This window comes from Gallus gallus, chromosome 5 (genome assembly GCF_016699485.2).
Source record: "Gallus gallus isolate bGalGal1 chromosome 5, bGalGal1.mat.broiler.GRCg7b, whole genome shotgun sequence".
NCBI lineage: Eukaryota > Metazoa > Chordata > Aves > Galliformes > Phasianidae > Gallus > Gallus gallus.
The window spans coordinates 24870897-24889363 of record NC_052536.1 but is presented as its reverse complement, the minus strand read 5'-3'; the positions used below and the strand labels follow the sequence as shown (position 1 = coordinate 24889363).

The following is an 18467-nucleotide window of genomic DNA, read 5'->3' as shown; positions in this document are numbered from 1 at the left end:
GTTCAGAGAGACATCTACATGCTTTAGTAACATGTCGCACCCCTACATTTATTATAATAGAGATTCAGCAATGCTTGCTACAAATTTGTCTTTCTTTAATTTGTGTTTTCTTGACCTAAGAGTCACGCTTGTCTTTGATGTCGGTAAGTTTTAGCACAAATTCATTTTGCAATGACAATTTAAGTTAGCATGTAATAGGATGTACTTACATAGTTACCTATCTCAATCTCCTGGAGCATGTTTCTTTCCTTACGCATTTCTGAAACACTTCCCTAAGATGTTGTGCAATTGTTTCTTTAAAGTCTTTCCATGTGGAGCTGTTAACACAGTCTGATCTTTATGATCAGCACTTTTTGTAGGTAAGAAAGTGGCCACACTAGATTCCTGCATAGGTTTTTATTTTGTTCAGCAGGAACATGTGGAATGACAGCTGGACTCCTTTGCATACCTGCTCTGAACTCTCTCATGTTTGGCTGCACAGCCAACTTTGGAGTCCTTTGGACGACCCTGAGAAAAGGACTTGTTTTGTTAGCAGCTCTGTGGTGTAATGCATGTAGCATCACCGAGAGCACATCCCATGGGCAGCTGGCACAAAGCATGGATGACAGATAGCAAAAAATGCAGGTGGAGTGTCCGTGTAACTCCCACCAGAGCCTGAGCATGTTAAATACTGCTTACATCACCTACCAGGTGCCCTGGAAAGGATGGCTCTCCATGCTATTGGTCACAACATACTGTATATAGGGCAAGTTACTCTGCCAGGCACTCATCTTCAGATTGCACAATGGGTCACAGCACTTGAAGTCAACATGGGAATGGGAAAATGGCTTCTGCACATGTGAAGAGATACAGGAGAGAGCTTCTGCAACAGCCAGGCTATTATCCTACAGGAAAGAGGACTGGGAATTTCAGCGCTACAAGGTGGGCTGTAGTGAGTACATCACCAAATCCAATGCTTCCTCTTCCTCTTCAGCTTGTGGGTGGGACAGGAAATAAACCAGAGCTTAGCATCCTTGCCTCAGCTGGGTATGACTTTCCTAAGGATCTTATTTTACCATATCTTGTGTATTCTCCCAGGCTGTGCTGCACTGTAGGGCTCACAGCCAGGGGAGGAGGGAGCTGAGTATTTTATGGCAGAATCTCTTGGCTGTTTCTATCACACTTGGTTCTTTAGGAGAGATTTCATTCCCTTGTGGTACCTCATAAGATGTAGGCTCTGATCTCACGGTGCACTGTCCTATCTTCTTCTGAAACATACAAAATTGGGAAAAAGTTAGAAATTTTATCATACCAGAGCTTAAGCCATTGCCATGATGCGAAAAGTTACCTCCTGATGTCTCTTAAATACTTCCTACATTGCTCTGGGCTGAGAAAGCCGCTGTGCTGGCTTTTACACTGAGGAAGTAAATGGGTTCCTGCTGAGCAATGGGGAAAGCTTTGAGAAAATGCCTGAAGTAGTGGCAATCTGTCACTTGCATTGAAGACTGTGATCCAGCCTGGGATTCTCAAACTAGTATCCTCGTGGGAAAACATGTTTCTATCTATATACTCAGCAAATGGACACCCTGATGATCAACAGTCTTATGCATGGACTAGGTACTTGTAAACGTACTTTACCTCATGGAGCTAACTGAAGTGACCACTAGCAATAAAAAGTTGACAATAATATGTACTGTATTCAAGAAGAGGAGCCTCAAAGGCATACCCCCACCAATGCTCGCTGATTTTATTTGGATCTTCACCCTGTGCTGAGCCACTATTAGGATGCCAAGATACAATTAATGTAGCACAGTTGAAAATGCTAAGCCAGTTATTTCACTGTAAAAACTGCTTTAGCTGTTTCAACCTCTTTTAGAATTTAAAGGGAGACTATGGTGACACTGGTAAGGATCAGAATCATATATAGCATATATCTTACAAAAAGAAAAGCTAATTTAAGAAGTTTATGTACTAGCTCAGTTAAACAAACAAACAAACAAACAAAAAAAGTATTGCAACTGTGTATATGCACAGGTCTCCTCTTAGACAGATATACCAAAGAAGAGATTGTGGATTGAGGATGTTGCAAATCTGATTTACTACCAGTATTTCTCCAGGATGTTAAGTACTTTTCAATCTATTTATTAAATATTTGTGAGTTTGGGAGTTTTTCTCTGAGTTTGGGAAAGTTAATATGCATATAAAAACAAATGTCTGTACCCCATATTCATTGAAAGAAGATAATACAGAGATCTCCTAAAAGCTGGATAATATTCCTAGTGGATGGAAACATTCCTTTTTCCAGTGATCTAAATTAATTGTCCAAATACTCTCAGGCCATTTTTTTTTATCTCCCAATGAAATCGTATTCAAATTGTGGATAAGTATGTATACATATACTTATGTATACTTATGGAGACAAATTTACTTATGGAGACAAATTTATCTTAGTAAATAATGGATATATGGGTCACCGGGAGCAGTAGTGTGGATTAGGCAGTTTCACAGCTCTGTCAGAATCTGACTGTCATTAATGGTATTTGGCATTGCTATACAGAGGTTTCTGTAATGTTTTGATTTTTGACTTGAACTTGAATATTTTTGCTTTTTTTTAAGACTGGCCACCATGTATGAATTTTGTCATGCCTGAAGCTTCATACTGCTAAGAGCCATGGGATTTGCCCCTTCCTGTGTCCTGAGGGAGTTGAACATGGCTGTTTCTAGTGAAGATAAATCATTGGGATTTAAATAGAAGGGCTTTCAGAGAAGCTGGCCCTTCACTTTCTTCTTCTTTCAGAAAGTTTTCCAGGGAAATCTGAGGAGAGCAAGAGGGGCTAGTGACATTGCTAGGGCATGATACAAAAGAACAAATAGGGATGAGATATAAAGGGAAGTGTGTGAGCTGCAGAGGAGCTGGGAAGGATGGGGAAGAGGATGAAGGGTGTTATTGGGAGAATGACCTAGAAAGGTCAAAAGAAAACTTGCAGATGTAACAGACATTTTATTTGCCCTTTTGCTGTAGTTTTAATAATCTCTGAATAATGAACTCTGATTCAATTCATATCTTTGTGCAGTAATGCTAAAATTGATTTAGCTCAATCATTGGTTGTAGTTTTAAATTGGGCTGATAGTCTTAGACACCATCTGCTATTCAGGAAAAAGGGAAAAAAAATTGTTAGGGGAAAAAGCCTCAAATGACAGCCTCTTTGAGGCAGAACAATGCTGGATACTCTGAATCTCACCAGGAGTTCACCAGCTGATAAACAGACCTTGGGACTGCCATGAGTGTGCCTATCAAAGGGCATGATCCTTCCACTCCTCCAGCTGCACTATCAGTCACCTGACTCCTGCAACTCTGCCTCAGAAGTGGTGAGTGCTTTACCTTTGGGTGGTTTAAGCACTCCTCCCTGTCCTTGTAATTCCACATTTACTCTAATCATGTTTCAAGTGGTCATAGAGCAGTTGTTGAACTTCCTCAGGTTGCAGTCTGGTTTACTACAGATAAACAAACTTCACGTTCCACTCTCAGTATTTCTGGCCACAAGCTGCTGCTGCACAGCTTGTGCTTAACTAACATCAGAATTGTCTCTGAGATGAGATGGGGACAGAATCTGAGAGGCTGTCCTGTTTGCGGTCACAGGGGCCTTAGCCTGAAATATGGAAGGCAGTTTCTACTCAAGAAATGTAGTGGTTTCACAATGGAAGCATTGCATTTCGCATTCTCTTCTACAATGAGTATCACAAAACCTATTCTTTATTATCAAATGAATTTATGAGAGGATTTTTCATTTACATGCTAATAGAGCTTTTGCCCAAGGGTGTTTTGCAGCTTTGCATTGCAACACTATGAGTCACGTGTTAACAACACAACCAGAGTTCCTCAGCATCAGATTCTCTCAGAACCAGTAGCTTTGGAAATGAGTGATTAAAGAGGATTACTCAGAGTGGGATTCACCTTACCCTACTTTTAGCCATTCAGAAGGTAGGTGTCAAGTATGACTTGGGCACTGAGGCTTCTCTAGTCAAAAGAGAGAGAAGAATCCCATGTAGGTGGGTCACTATCTGGAGATGCCTGCTTTATTTTCCATGCAGAGCATAGAAAACACAATTGGCTCAGATTAGAAGTCTATCTTTAGATAACTACTACATTTAAGTGAGGTAGAGCCTATTCTCAGTGTGTGTCCTGTGAAAAGGCTGTATTTTCCTCCAAAGGATTTTGTGCTTCATAGTGGTAAGGAGTTTGAACTTTGAACTAATTTGAGAAATTCGATACTAGCACCATCTTTGAGTCAAAGGCATGTTTGGCTGCATCTGACGTGAGCTTAAAGAACAGGTATTTCATATCAGGAAGGCCTGAGTCAGGAAAGAAGAGTTAGTCAACAAGCAACCCTTAGTCATGTTCCTATGGGATGCTGCAGGTTCTTCCCCTTCTCGTTTCCTTTTGTCTTAAAAACCAAAGGTGCAATCTGACACATGTAAACGTAAACCAGCTCTCAAGCAAAAGCCTCACCCATTTGCTACCACATATTGCAGAAACAAGACCTGGTCATAGTAACCTTTGCTGGGCACAATTGAGAAATTGTCACTAACATCACAGTGCCTCCATCCAGATGCTGCAGTTCTGCTGTGCACTTCAATCAGGAATACAGATAGGTTGTAGTAGAACAAAAAAATACTTTTTTTTTTTTTAAGTGTGCTTTTATATGCACATTTCTTTTTCTGCAGATTGTCTCTGGACATCATTCTTACAGTGGAGAATTAAGGCTGAAATGTATTTATTTGCTTATTAGAGATATGTACGTGCTTGTACTGCACAAAGCTTGAGCCAAAGAGTGGGAGAGGCTTCTGACCACTGCTTTGGAAAGCTTCCATGGAACAGCTTATGACCGTACTTTGTTTATGGCTGTAGTTTATCTGGTTTCGATCAAGCAGTTCCCATTCCATTAAAAAGCAAAGGTGAGAAGGGAAGTTCATAACAAACCATCCCCCTGAACGATGTGATTTAAAAAAATAAAAAATATATATTTAAAATGGTTATTTAATAAATATACATAAACACATGTCAAAAGTGCAAGGGTAAATTGTACCTAAGAAATCAATTTTTGCAACTATGGAATATTGCAAAATATCTGTATGTAATATCTTAGCTTGTTCTCCTTGTAACACCAGCTTTTCATCTAATTCCTTTGAGTGTATAGGAAGTGAATGCAACGAGACTGCTGGAAGTGACTGGGTTTGTGTCTAGTTTCTGTCAGCCAGGTTCTTGTACAACACTTATTACCACTGTCAGGAATGACTGTGATTTCATCCTTATGCCAGTGTCTAATAGGAAGAATCATGCTTTGTCATCCTGTTAATTTCAAATCCTTTCATAAGCTCTAATTTTAATTATTTGGGAGGATTTTCAATACAAATGCATGTATGCCTAATGGTGCTTGCATAATGGATTAGAAAATTTAATCACTGAGCTTCCTCGAGGTATGCTGAACAGATGTAGATCCTCACTACCTAAGAGGTTGATAAGATGAAGTAGTTGAGTCCAATAAACTCCAATAATTCTAACAGTGCTCAGCTGGCTGCTGATTTGAATACAGTTGCTCAGAAATCTGAATGTGTATTTCTTTTTTTCAAAAGGAAATGACAATTCTGAACTGAACAAAACAAAAAATACAGCAACCAGCTCTCCTAGAACATGAAATTGCTTGAGTTTTTTGAAATGTTTGAATGCTTTTCAAGGTGAAATATTTAAATCTCATTTACATTTTCTTAGATGCATTTTGTATTAAGTGTGAAATGCAGAAATAAGAAAGGCATTTGAAATGGAAATGTGATACATTGTGTTTTAGAGATCACAGAAATGTTGCTTATCAAATTTCTCCCTTCTTTCAAAGTGAACTGCTATAAGAAACAACCAACAAACCCCCACTGAAAATAGCACACACATACACACACACACACACAAAAATACACACAAAAAAATACCATGTACAGAAATAATGATGCAACAATGCTTTTTAGTGGAAAAATGTTCCTCCAAAAAAAATTCCTAGTATCTTCCTACATACATGTTTTCTGTGATGATCTTTCCTGTCTCCTCCAGATTGTGTCCTGAGGACTGTGTTTTCCCATACTGTCCTTAAGTGTATATCTTCTCATAACACATTATTCTTTCTTGTGTCTTCCAGGGCTGTGTACCTCTCCAGGTCTGCATTTCACCTCAGCTCCAATCCACAGGATCACAGACTGAATCTGTTCCTGGTTAGTTCCTCGCTGCCCTATCCCAGAGGGAATGAGGAACCTCTGTTGGGTAAAGGAGAGGTAAAGGATTGGAACTGGGTAATATGGGAGAGATGTGTGAGGAACAAGGAACAAAAACAGTCCTTAATTCAAGAGGGTTGAGAGGGCAAGTCACTCTAGAGGATCTGTCACTAGGTCTCCATCCCATGCATTGTAGGTAGCTTGGTAGCAGGAATCCGCAGCTTACTGTTTGGTCACCATTTGTGTAAATCTTTAAAAGACAAGTTGCTATGTGAAATATATTGGCAATCACAAAGTCCCCTAGCATTTTCTAATCCGATGAGGTGCACCTTGCTGCCTTTGGTGGGCTCCTCTCCCACCATCTCACTTATGAAAGAGGTAGTGCATGGAGTTCGTCGGGTGCTTTGCATGAAGGCAGTAGGCAGATGTGTCTCAGGATGTTACTGTAATCACTTCTAGATTATTACTGTAAGGTGTTCTCTCACATGCTGCAAGATCATCATCAATCAGACTATTGCTTTTTTATCGATTTTACATGTCTGCAGGCCCCCAGGTAGGAATGCCTTGGTCTTATCAGACTCTGTTCAGTCACAAGAGCTGCAGATGTACATTCGCACCTTACAACAGTCTTGCTCTTAGGACAAGTAATGTGGGTGGGAAATTTTCCTGCTTCAGAAATCATGGAGGGGTGGAGCTCTGACTCAAGGTAATAAAACACCTGTTCAGCAACTTCTGACACTCTTCAAGACTGTAAATATGTTTCAGAAGACACTGGCAACTGTGGAACCTAATATTAGGGTGCCATTTGCAGCACCCATTTTCAATGCAGCAGTGATCTTGATGGCATCAACATCTACCTTATCTCAGGTAAGTGGAAAACAGAATGAATCTGGCAGGTGACTCTGAGAGTTTGATTCAGATTTGTCCCCAGAATATGGACAGCTCAAGTCCCCCCAAATCCACAGGATATAAATCTTCAAGAAAACAAGGTCATTCTTCCTTGGATATTTGCAGCTGTGTGGAGTCAGTAGCTTTACATACAGCACAGAAACAGCTGCCACTTTCCCGGCACGTTTCTCCTTTCCACACCTTGCTGATGTAAATAATGAGGCAGCACAAACTGCCCATTCCACATTACAGTTCAACACTGAGAAGCTGAAATAAGAGGGAAAAACTGATCTCTGCTCTCTTTTTATCCTTTGTCCTCCTTCTCTCAACAGCATCCCAGCAGCAAATCAAGCCCATTGCAAAATGAAGAACAAAAATGGATGGTGCAGAACACAGAGCAGAGCGATGTTGATGCTGAGGTACCAACCAGAACAAATTATGTGTGGGACAAAACCACACATGAGAAGGGCATGACCTTCTTTTTTCCTTTATGAGTTTCACATGCTTATTTACAAAAAGACATTTCATAGGAGAAAACTTTCTTTACATGAAGCATCTCTATTCCTTTCTTGGTTTTCTTTTTCTTTTCTCATTCTATTCTTTTATCTATTTATACAAAGTTTTTAAAGTTTTTATTCCTTAGAGAAATTTCTTAGGGGAAACGTACTTAATTTGCTGTTAAAATGGGACTGAGTTTGGCTTCTTTTAATGCTGTCCATCTCTATTTTAATAGAGTTTTAAATCTGAATGAATGGAGAATGTTGCCTGTGTTAGCAAGTCAGAACATAGCTGATGGTGATGGGTTTGGGCTCGCTTTGTTCACTGTGCATACTGCAACAAAAGGAGAACATCTCTAGCAACCTTAGAAAGGCCAGTGACAAGAGCTGTATTCGCACTGAGCATGGACCCGTTGCATCAGTGATGATTTTCCTCTCTGTTTGATTAACTTGTAGCTGGCTGTACTTTGTGCCAAGTTGTTTCAAAGTAAAACAGGATGATTCCAAACAAAATGCTAGCTTATGTTTGATGATACCATAAGTGAGATGTGCTTCAATGTCTGCAGCTTGTAGGAAACCTGCATGTTTAATTCTTTTTTGTGTGATCAGAATTTCAGATCAATAGAAAACTATAAACATTGTTTTGTTTTTCTTCAGATGTATCATAAAAAGATTGAAGCCTCTCTTGCAAGTAGTATTTTGGCATTTCCCATAGGTGGAAATTAGAATATAAAAATGGTGTCTAACTATCATTGGGGTGTCAAATTTGACATAAATGACAAAGTAGCATAACCAAAACTGAATTGTTGAGGATTTGCTGTGTATGTGTATACATTAAAGCTCAGAAAGGGAATTCTCTAAAGCAGGAAAAGGTTCTATTGAGCAGTGCAATGGCCCAATTGTGGTAGCATTTCTTTAATGGCTAACTGTATTTATGCTGATGTTTTTCAGTTTGGAAGGTTCCTGGCTAAAGGCATCCAACCCTATTTTACCACTGATGTGGTTATACATGTGCATAAAGATTGTTAGAATCCAGCACATTTTTGAATATATGTAAAGCAATATTAAAAAGAAGTTGTATGGCCACAAGCCCTGGCATATAGGGGATATAGGGGATCTTTCCTACTGCTTTAATTCATATTTCTTGTCATAGTTTCTTCTTATCAAATCCACCAGAAGTTCTCTTTTGCACTCTACAAGTGCTTAACAAGTAAGGTGGTCTCAAGTCACTCTCTATTTGCCTTCTGGCTCTTGAACATGTCTTCTCTCCTCTGTAATAAAGCTTGGCAGAAAACTGGCATTAAAGGCACAGGCTTGTGTGAGCTGGCCAATTTCTGCTTCTCAAGTATTGGGTTTCCTAGGCAGCTTTCAGCCATTCCCTTGATTTTTGAAACACATAGTTTGCTGTCTAAGAGAGGAAGATAACAATAGGTAGAAAACTTTTACAAAGGACAACATACTTAATGTTAATGCTCGAATATTTGCCCAATTATTTGATTTATTTTGAGTGGACTTTGTGTAACTGTGTGATAAATGGAATATATACTGAACTGGGTTTAGAAAACCATGCCCACGGGCTGCTGCATGGAGGTTTGCTGTGTCACCTATCTAAAGTGCAAAGCCAAAAAACCCCACTGCTAAATTATCTGGAAAAAGTATTAACTTTGTAAACCTGCACGTTCGGCTTTTAAAATGGATGAGAACAACTAGAGAGCAACTCTTTAGCTGTTTCTGGGAGTCCTGAGTTGTCAGTTTGCCTTCTAGCACCTTAGTCATGAATACAGGAAAGATGAAACATGCTGAAGAAGATCATAAATAAGAATGAGTAAGCCAGTTCATAATAACAGCAAATCTAGCAAATTTATCACTATGATCTGTTAGTGAATTGTCTTTCTCATACATCTACAGCATAATTCATTCAAAAAAATGCAAAAAATAAATGACAAATTATCAGATTAAAAAAAACTTAGTTGTTGACTCATCATCTGTAAATGCACTGAAAATTTAAAGAATAATGCAGGCAGACATAATCTCAGCTCAAGTATTAACAGTGAGCAGGGAGCATGACCAAATTATTCTGCCAGACATGAAATCATAAATCTGAGAAGAATTAGGAGAATATTCATCACTTTTTGATTTATGTGGTACTCAAAGTGGTGCCCATCCCTTCATGGTTTGCTACAGAACTAGAAAAGTAATATGACATTATTACCGAGACCCCCATTGTCTTTCCACTTGAAAACAAACCTTACCTTTTCCATAGGTAGCAATAAGTCTTTAAGGAAGGCTTCTCCATCTGCCCATCACCCTCTCTTTGCAGGGATGAGTTCAAAGGCTTAGTGTACACAGATTTATCTTTATTAGAGAAGACTGCAAGAGGATTTGCCCATCTGCGAACTGTTGATACTCAGATTTTGGTAACACTTTCTTCAGCCTAGGTATCGGGAATATTCTTGGCTTAATATGGAATGTTGTACCAAAGATGGCTGTTTATGATAATTAGTCGCCCATGGATAGTTGATTAAGTTATGAAGTGCCTGAATGAATCTTTTTTTTTTCTTTTTTAATTTAACACAAATGCTCCTCAGCAACAGTAACACGCTTGTCATTTAGTTTGTTGGCATTGCCATTTTATTATTACAATGAAATGATGACTGGAGGGAAAAGAGTATTAGTTGCATGATTTCCATTGAAGTATCAGGATCTTGAGCTTCAGTTGTCAGATGTTTTGCTCTTGGAGTATTCTGGAGCAGCATTTCTGTCTGGCATTTGGCCAACAGAAAAGTATTATGTGGAGCAATTTTTCATTAACTTTCATCTCTAAGGAAGATATGTCTCCCTTTCATTTGTCTCAGATTTACTTAGTAATTAATAGCTTAATAGTTAGCAGTTGTCTTCAGAGATATTGGTGTCTCAAATTATGATGATGATTATGAAGATCACTGAATATTGCTCTTCCTTTAATGCCCTGAGGAGAGGAGTGAAGATGTGCTCTAGAACTGCTGTTCTAGAGCTGCTGTTTTTTGTTCTTGCTTTTCCATAAAAGACTTTGATTTGAGAGATATGTACCTGAGTGTTGCACATAGAACAGATTGGTTCTGAGAGCTGTGAAAATCCTTTTCTTACTGGTAGAAATGTTGAATATAAAGACTAACGCTTTCATTATTCCTTCAAATTTAAAGTAATTGTTGCTCTTTGGACCAGGCTAGTACAGAAAGGGATTTTGTTTACCCAATGAATAGACTCAAGGAGCAAGGCTCAGACTAACGAAAGCTCAGTCGTCATCTTTTCCTCCACTTGACTTGTCTGGCATGTCCTCTACCACAAGCATACTTGATTGCTTCTTCCAGGTTCATGCCACTAGCTCTTTCATCTTAATTCCTTGGATCTCTTTTTTCAATCTGCTTCTTGTGGTCTTTGTTCCATGTTGGGTGTACTCTGACTGACAAAACCTGTGCCTTGCTGTCTCATGGGACTGAGATTTCTCAGCCAATACAGCAGAATTTTCTGTGACAAGGACCACTTGTCTCCTGGTATACAGTATTTCCAAGCACAGCTCATTGGCTTTTGTCTTATGCAGCACCAATTCAGAGCTCTCCTCTCAGGGAACGGTTCCATATGAAATGAGATGTTTGAACACTTGCATAATCTTTGACACTATCTGATCTATGCAGTATCTCACTGTTCTTCAAGGAAATACCATGTAAGTTTTATTGTTTTATTTTCTTCTTAATATAATCCTCCCATGTGCTGGCTCTCTTATCAGTGTATCTTCATTTGCATTCACAATATGAGGTCCCTGCGAGGCACTCTTCATGTATCCTCTATTCTGCTCCACTGCAGTGGCATTCAGGAATGAGCGTATGACTGGTGCTCGATGTAGATGTGTCTTTGCACAGCTCACACTAGTTTTTGTTACTCTATTCTTAACAAATCATAGTGTGCGTGCACCTCCAACAGCATTTGAAACCACAGGCTCCAGAATACTGATTGAAGTACTGATGTCACAAGTTTTCACTAAAGAAAGTATTTTCTTTCACTTGTTCCTTTATTTCTCCTGAAATATGTTTGCTGTTATTTTTTGTTTGTTTGTTTTCTAATTTGAAGACTATTTTTGAGAAGGATATGGACCAGACAAACCCAATTAGTCAGTGGGTTTCTTTAGAAACAAAACAGGTTTGGGTAAGAGGTCACAGGTTTGCCATGCTGATGACAAAGGGGTGGTCTACTGAAGTGGTGGAAGCAGCTGTGTGGAGCTGGCACAACACAGATTCCAGTAATACTGAGATCTTACCTCCCTGGTTTAAAACAACAGCCCTATAAAGTGTTCGGTGCCCTGTATAGGACAAGTTAGTAATTTTCTATTTAGTTTTAGTATGCAACCATCCAGAAGCTAAGTAAGCACATATGCATCTTCTACTTCTTGTAGGCTGTTACAGAAAATACGTTTGTTTGGAGCTTCATGGCCCTCCTGTTGCTGTGAGTGTGCTGATTCTGCACCTCTGAAAGAAGTATTAGAATTTTAATTTACTGAGAACCTTCTGAAATCCTGATTCCTGGTTATAAGTGTGAGCTCATAGGCAAAGCCTTAAGGTTATTTTATGCATTGGTTAGCTTTTATATAATATGTCATCAAATTATCAAGATTTTTTTTTTTTAATCATTCTTGCCATTTCATGGGATAACTTTGTAGCTTCACAATTGCTACACTTTTTTTTTGTTTTGCATTTTTTTTAATGACCTTCATGTCCTTTATAGAGATGGAAACAATTTGGGAGATTAAGCTGAATTTTGTCATGATGAATTCTTCATGGTCCAATGCTTTACACACTTCAGCTGATGTACTGTCTTGTCTCACTGACTTCTCATACCTTGACCTTCTTAGCAGTCTTTGACTTCAATCACAATAGCAGCAGTCAATGAGTTTTCTCTTATTTCACTTCATACTTTCTCCCTGTTGTTTTAATCAAGGTTTATCAGAAAATAGATAACAATTATTTCATCGTCTTCTACCAGCACTACTCCATTTTCACTTTAGATAATCTTTTCAAATTTCTGGTCATTAGCTTTCTAAACTCCTCCTTGAACTCTTTCTGAGGGTAATTTACCCTCTGTCTCCACTTTCCTATCCATCATTTTCTTCTACGCTTTCTGTATAGATGCTTAGGTGTCTGCAGACCAGGGACTGGTGAAGAAAGTTTACTTTGTTACCTACTGTATTGTTGCTGTAACAGCAATTATAAGAGATGGCTTCAGCAGAATCTGGGTTCTTTCAGTGTTTCATTGTCATTACAATACACATATCCCAAATTTTAAAGCATATCTCCTTTATTAATTTCTTTTTTTCAGCAGGAAGAAACATCACCTTACTCCCTGCTCACTGTAAGAATCATAAAGATGAGAAATGCTCATCAGGCAGACTTCTGTAAGTATAAGAGTTTTCTTTCTGACATTATACAGTTCTAAAGTTACTGGATTCCCTCTAGCACTAGCCACTATACAAATGCATAACACAGAAGTCATATTAGCTAAGAATACACGATTGAATCCTCGAATTCTCCTATAGATTATCTGTTTCCAATTTCAGAGGTGATTTGGTTTGGTTTGGTTTTTCTAAATAAATAAATAAATTCAGCAACAGGCCAGTAATGCCAGTTTGGGTATGAGTAAAACTAGTACATAGGTTGCTCCAAAAGTAATGCCTCCTATTTATTTCCTCGGAAACTGCAACAGATTTAAAGGGCACAGTAACATTCTTTGATAGAGCAGGTTCTCAGCTACCATACAGTATTTTTTGACATAGTCACTACTGTTAGATGAACACCACCAAAAATGAACATGAGCCTGCATACTGTATTCATAAAAATCTGCACAAGCTGGGGTGACAGCTGTGCATGCCCAACTAGGACATGGCTTGTCTTTCACTGTCACCATTGCTGAAATGCACCACCCACTGTCTCACTGTGCTCACATCCATTGCTTGGTTTCCAGAAATGTTCAGCAAGCATCAGTGAACATCAATGGGTGCCATTTTTTTCCGCATGGAAGGATTCAGTGACACAACTTTGCTTCATGCACACTTCCATGTCAGACACCATTTTGTCAGACTGCCCCTCTGCTGTCATCTGTTCACTGCAACAGAGTACTGATAGGAAGGTTCAACCTCTACTGCCATACCACCAACAGCTACCTCTGATGTCCAGAGACAGCTTAATAAAATAGGAGGCATTACTTTCAGAGCAGTCCTCATACAATACTTTTCTGATGTGCTGACAGTTTCAGAGATGTAAGAACTTCTTAACACCTGTTTTAATACACAGGTGTTTATATCACATATCTGTAAGAAATATGTAGAATAGAGGGCTGAAATTCTTACTCTGTCACTCTCAGCTCCCTATAGGATTCCTTACAGCATGTAACAGTTCAGTAAAGCTGTATAATATGCGTGTCCTGAACATCATAACATCAGACATATTGTTATGGATGTTTCTGACTCTGGTCAGATTATGTGCACCTTTTGAAAGGTGTGACCTCTTACTATGTGTAGAGGGATCCTAATTTAAGATGCAACTTAAATCCTGGAAACAGTGAGAAGCATCTCCATATTCTTTTGTAAATTACTGGCAAACAAGGGTTGGGGCTAGTAGGTGAAGAAAAGGAACTTCTTCTGTCAGAAATTTCCCAGCTACTCCTGTGGCTTTTGTGCATTTCTTAAGTAAATTGAAGTACAGTAAGCCATTTGCAGTTGAACACTTAAGGAAGAACGATATCAAAAAGTCCTTTGTTGAGTGAGCAGCAGCAGCCTGCCTGTGGTCACAAAGAAGTTGGCGTCTCCCAGGAAAAGCTATATGTGACCATATAATTTCAATTCCTTGTGATACCATGCAAACAGGTATCTGGTGATTTTCAAGCACTGATTTGGAAGTGATGCCAATGTTCTTCTGACTTAATGTTTTATTTTTTAAGTATTTGAAGCATCAGAAAACTAAAATAGCTACATACACTATTGTGTGCTGATGAGAATAAGAAAATGACATAATTTGCCTAGCCTCATCTTAGCAATGTGATCTTTTTCCCTGGAAAATGGAGTATAAGGAGCTGGTACAGATGTCATTAGATTTGAGATATCAGTGGAAGGCTGACAATTTTGTGATTGTCATCTGCCAAATACCAAATCAAGGATCAAGGATGCACTTTCCAACCGAGTGCTGCAGCTTCTAGGACTTGCCTTTTCTGCCAGAATGCTGGCTTCCTGTCTAACTACACATGGTTATCAGTCTGCTCAAGCTTCTGTTCACCTCTGCTTAGATAAAACATGTTCTCTTTCCTTGATTTTCTCTCAGTTCATTGCAAGTACAGTCATGCCAGGCCATTAGAGTTCTTATAATTTTCTTTGACTTTCCAAATCCTTGCTTCAGGGAATGCTACTTCCTATGTACTTCCATTGATGTTCCTCACTGTTGCATATACCCAACTTGATCCTAGGTGTTTTTTAAATGTGCATCTTGAGACCTGTGGGATGTGTGGGAGGGATTGTCGCTTATCTTGAGATCTGGTGCTACGCCTTTGCCTGTAGACAGCACATGCTGGTGGACCTGGGCAACCATTGTATCTATTTACACACAGAGACAAAATTAAAGCAAAAAGAAAGCACCTCACACCTCCTCAATGGACCAATTAACCCTTTTCATACACCAGGTATCACTCTACCACTTTTGCGGGCTCTTCCACATTTAGGTAATGCTCAGCTCTAATGTTTGCTTCATACTTCACGCAACAGGTTTCTGGCTTGTCTCGTCATGCAGATGCTCTTGACAGACCAGAGCTAATTAGTTTTCATTCTGTACCTAGCTGACCCTTATGTCTGTTCATATAATGGGTTTGATTCAAACGCAGATTTTAGGCACTCCCTGATCTCACTGTGGGCATTAGAGAGATGCTAAGATAAGAAAACTGACACTCATCCTGCTACCCTGCAGGTGCTGAGTGTCATTACCAGGTTCTAATACTCCTACGCAGTTGCACAGGGGAGGTGGTAGGCAGTTTGGGAAACAATACTGATGAAGCTTGTGGGATCTTACAGTCCAGTACCTGCTTTGCATTACCTCCTCAGCCCTAAAGACACAGATAGTCTTGACTAAAAGAATGACTTTGCTTTTTCAGTTATTTATGTGTTCACTTTCTCCTTCTCAGCTGGAAGTGTGCAGGGCAGGGTAGAAACTTCAGGGAGGGTGAAAGCACATGTGCCAGAGGCTTTCATAGATCTCATTGACTGACAGGAGAAATATCTGACCAGGACAAGTTGGTGGAGGAAACAGTGCATTAGCTCCTTTTGTCAATTCTAACACCCCCCTCAGTTATTGCATTTGCCTGAAGGATGAAGAGAGAAGGACCACAGTAAGTAGCTCAGGTTCTCTATCTTCTAATTTCTTTCCTTCAACACATCAGTTACCAAATGACCATGCAGAGCTGCACCATTGTTAGCATTTACTCCTTTTATAGTAGTCCCTGCAGCACACAGCTGGAGCTACCCCACTCTTGAGGTCAAACAAGTCATCAGCCAGGGGCTCTGCATTATCTGACACACCTGAAGCTTCAGCATTAAAAGAGAGGAGAAGAGGTGTTGTGCTTTAAGTGAAAGAGTACCTCTCCCAGGTTTCTGGGTAATGCTAATGATGTTATTTAGTACGTGAAAAGGTGAAAATCTCTTGGACTCCACTGGATCTCACATAATACTGAAGAAGAAAGTCTCTGTACTGGATGGTTCTTTGGAATTATACTAATGTAGATCTTGAGTTATACAGTACACCAAGAGCTTTGCTACTGAAGAACGTATGTGGGCAAGTTAACACAGAAAAGGTGAAGAGAGCAGATGGGAAATCTGGCCTAATGTAATCAGCCCCATCAGTGCTGGCTGGTTGCAATGCTGAAATTGAGCTGTGTCGCCTACTAAGAAGTTACTCGATGTGAGTTTCGGATTGACTGATGCTTTCTTTCCAGCAACAGCACCTTCTTTGCTGGGTGTTGTCATACAAGTTCAAGAGGCTGTGGTTAGAGGGGCCCTACAGTATGGCTCCCAGAGGTAGGCCAAAGTAAAATGTTGGAGGGTTGAAATGAGGGTGTGTTTATCAGATATATTTTCAAATCATACAAATTGGGTTTATGTGGAAGCTGGAACAGAGTGTGGTGTTATTAAATGTTTTTGGAGCTGGAAGCAAATCTGAGTTTTGCTTTGAATGTGTACTGGAAGCTTGCTCAGCTGTAAGCATTCAGAACAATTGTGCTGCACCCTTTGGTCTTACTTTTGCTCTTCCTTTCATTTTTCACCTTTACATGAAGAGAGACCTTTGAATCTTTTAAAAGAAAGTCTCATAGTTCTCATTGGCTTAAATAGCTGCATAGGTCGTAGGGCTCATTCACATGGGGATGCTGTCCGTTCCTTGTAAAAGACATCCCTGATAACACAGTAAGGTCTCTGAGCCTTCGTTACTTCCACAAGCAATCTGCAAAAAGTAACACTGCATTTATAGGTGAGATTAAAGGACAGAGTTCAGTTCAAATCAGCTTTCTGACAGGTAATATTTGGAGGTAACTTCATAATACTGTATTATGTTGGTGAAAGAAAACAACCCTGGAGACATCATCTGAAGACTGAGAAATAGGAGCAGCTCTCCTACTCCTCTTAGGTGCAGTGATGTAAACTGGGATTCAAGGGAAACCTGTCTGTGCAGGTAGAGAGGAATTCACTAGGAGAAAATTATATATGTAACTATCTCTCTCTATATATTGGGCATTTTTAAGTGTAGTAACAGGATAGATGGGATTTTATAGTTTATGCTCATTGTTCTTAAAAGACTGGTTTTTCTCATATGCTTTTTTTTCAGTGCTGTCATTTTTCTTCTGATAGACATAACTGATTGTAGCATGTGATTGTTAATTTTAGAAACATGCCAAAGGACTGTACCCTCATGGGGCAGCAAATAGTTGTTAGTAGTTCTGAACATTTGGGTTCAGTTCTGAATGTTTGTCCCACTTTTAGCTTGAGGACAGAGATGAGAAATAGTCCAGCAGTGCACAAAAGCAACAGTTTGCAAAGTTGAAAATGGGAGGAGGATATAAATGACGCCTAGTAGTGACATTCAAGAAGACCATGAGTTCAGATGTCTTAGCGTCTCCATAGAGTGACATTATATTATCAAGGAATGAGGTTGCCACATGTGCTCTGATGTAACAGCCATGCATGGCATGAAATTGCTAATGAAGCCCAGCAATACAGAATTGCATTAAAACTAGAGCGTGAAGAAAAAACAAATATAATTTCTTTTATTAGCTCCCAGGTAATAATGAATGAACTGGAAGATTTTTTGCTAGCTCTTCCTTACATTTTTTTTTCCAGGGATAACAGGGATCAAAGAAACTGGTTAATCATTTCAAGTTCTCCCACGTAAGTAGGGTATCACAATCTTTATCAGATATCCTGCTATCCCGTTATTTTTATTGGTCTCCCTGTTTGCGTATCAAGTTGACTTCATATGAATTAATGCCACTTGTACAGGAATATATAACATCAGTGTCACGGCGTGAGGAATAGCTGATACTGTATGTACAAATCAAGGAGAATATAGGAAATAGCAGGAAATTGGTGGGAAACAACACATTTTCCCATCAGTAGAGACTGTGGACAAACTGTGGCACAAACATATGTGGCACGGTTTCTTTCTCCACAGGAAGAGGATATGCTTTGTCCTAGTGGCCCCACCTCACCTCATCTTCAAGGTCAAAGTCTGTTACCAACAATTATACATAATTTGTCTCTGATAAGATAGCCTTGCCATCACACCCAGA

The 18467-nt window shown here is 39.4% G+C and overlaps 1 protein-coding gene across 2 annotated transcripts in view; it reads left to right on the top strand.

The window, feature by feature from the left end:
- The first annotated feature begins 754 nt into the window (after positions 1-754).
- The window catches only part of LOC423226 (cytosolic phospholipase A2 epsilon-like), a 38977-nt gene continuing 21264 nt past the window's right edge, over positions 755-18467 (top strand). Inside the window, exons 1-5 of one of the 2 annotated variants that reach the window (XM_015287115.4) lie at positions 755-921; positions 6165-6297; positions 7003-7104; positions 7458-7544; positions 12972-13047. In XM_015287115.4, the coding sequence (XP_015142601.2) occupies positions 824-921; positions 6165-6297; positions 7003-7104; positions 7458-7544; positions 12972-13047 (496 nt within the window). In that variant the 5' untranslated portion in view covers positions 755-823. Of the gene's footprint in view, positions 922-6164; positions 6298-7002; positions 7105-7457; positions 7545-12971; positions 13048-18467 lie in introns of those variants that run through there. The other variant, XM_040701895.1, reaches the window with a different exon arrangement.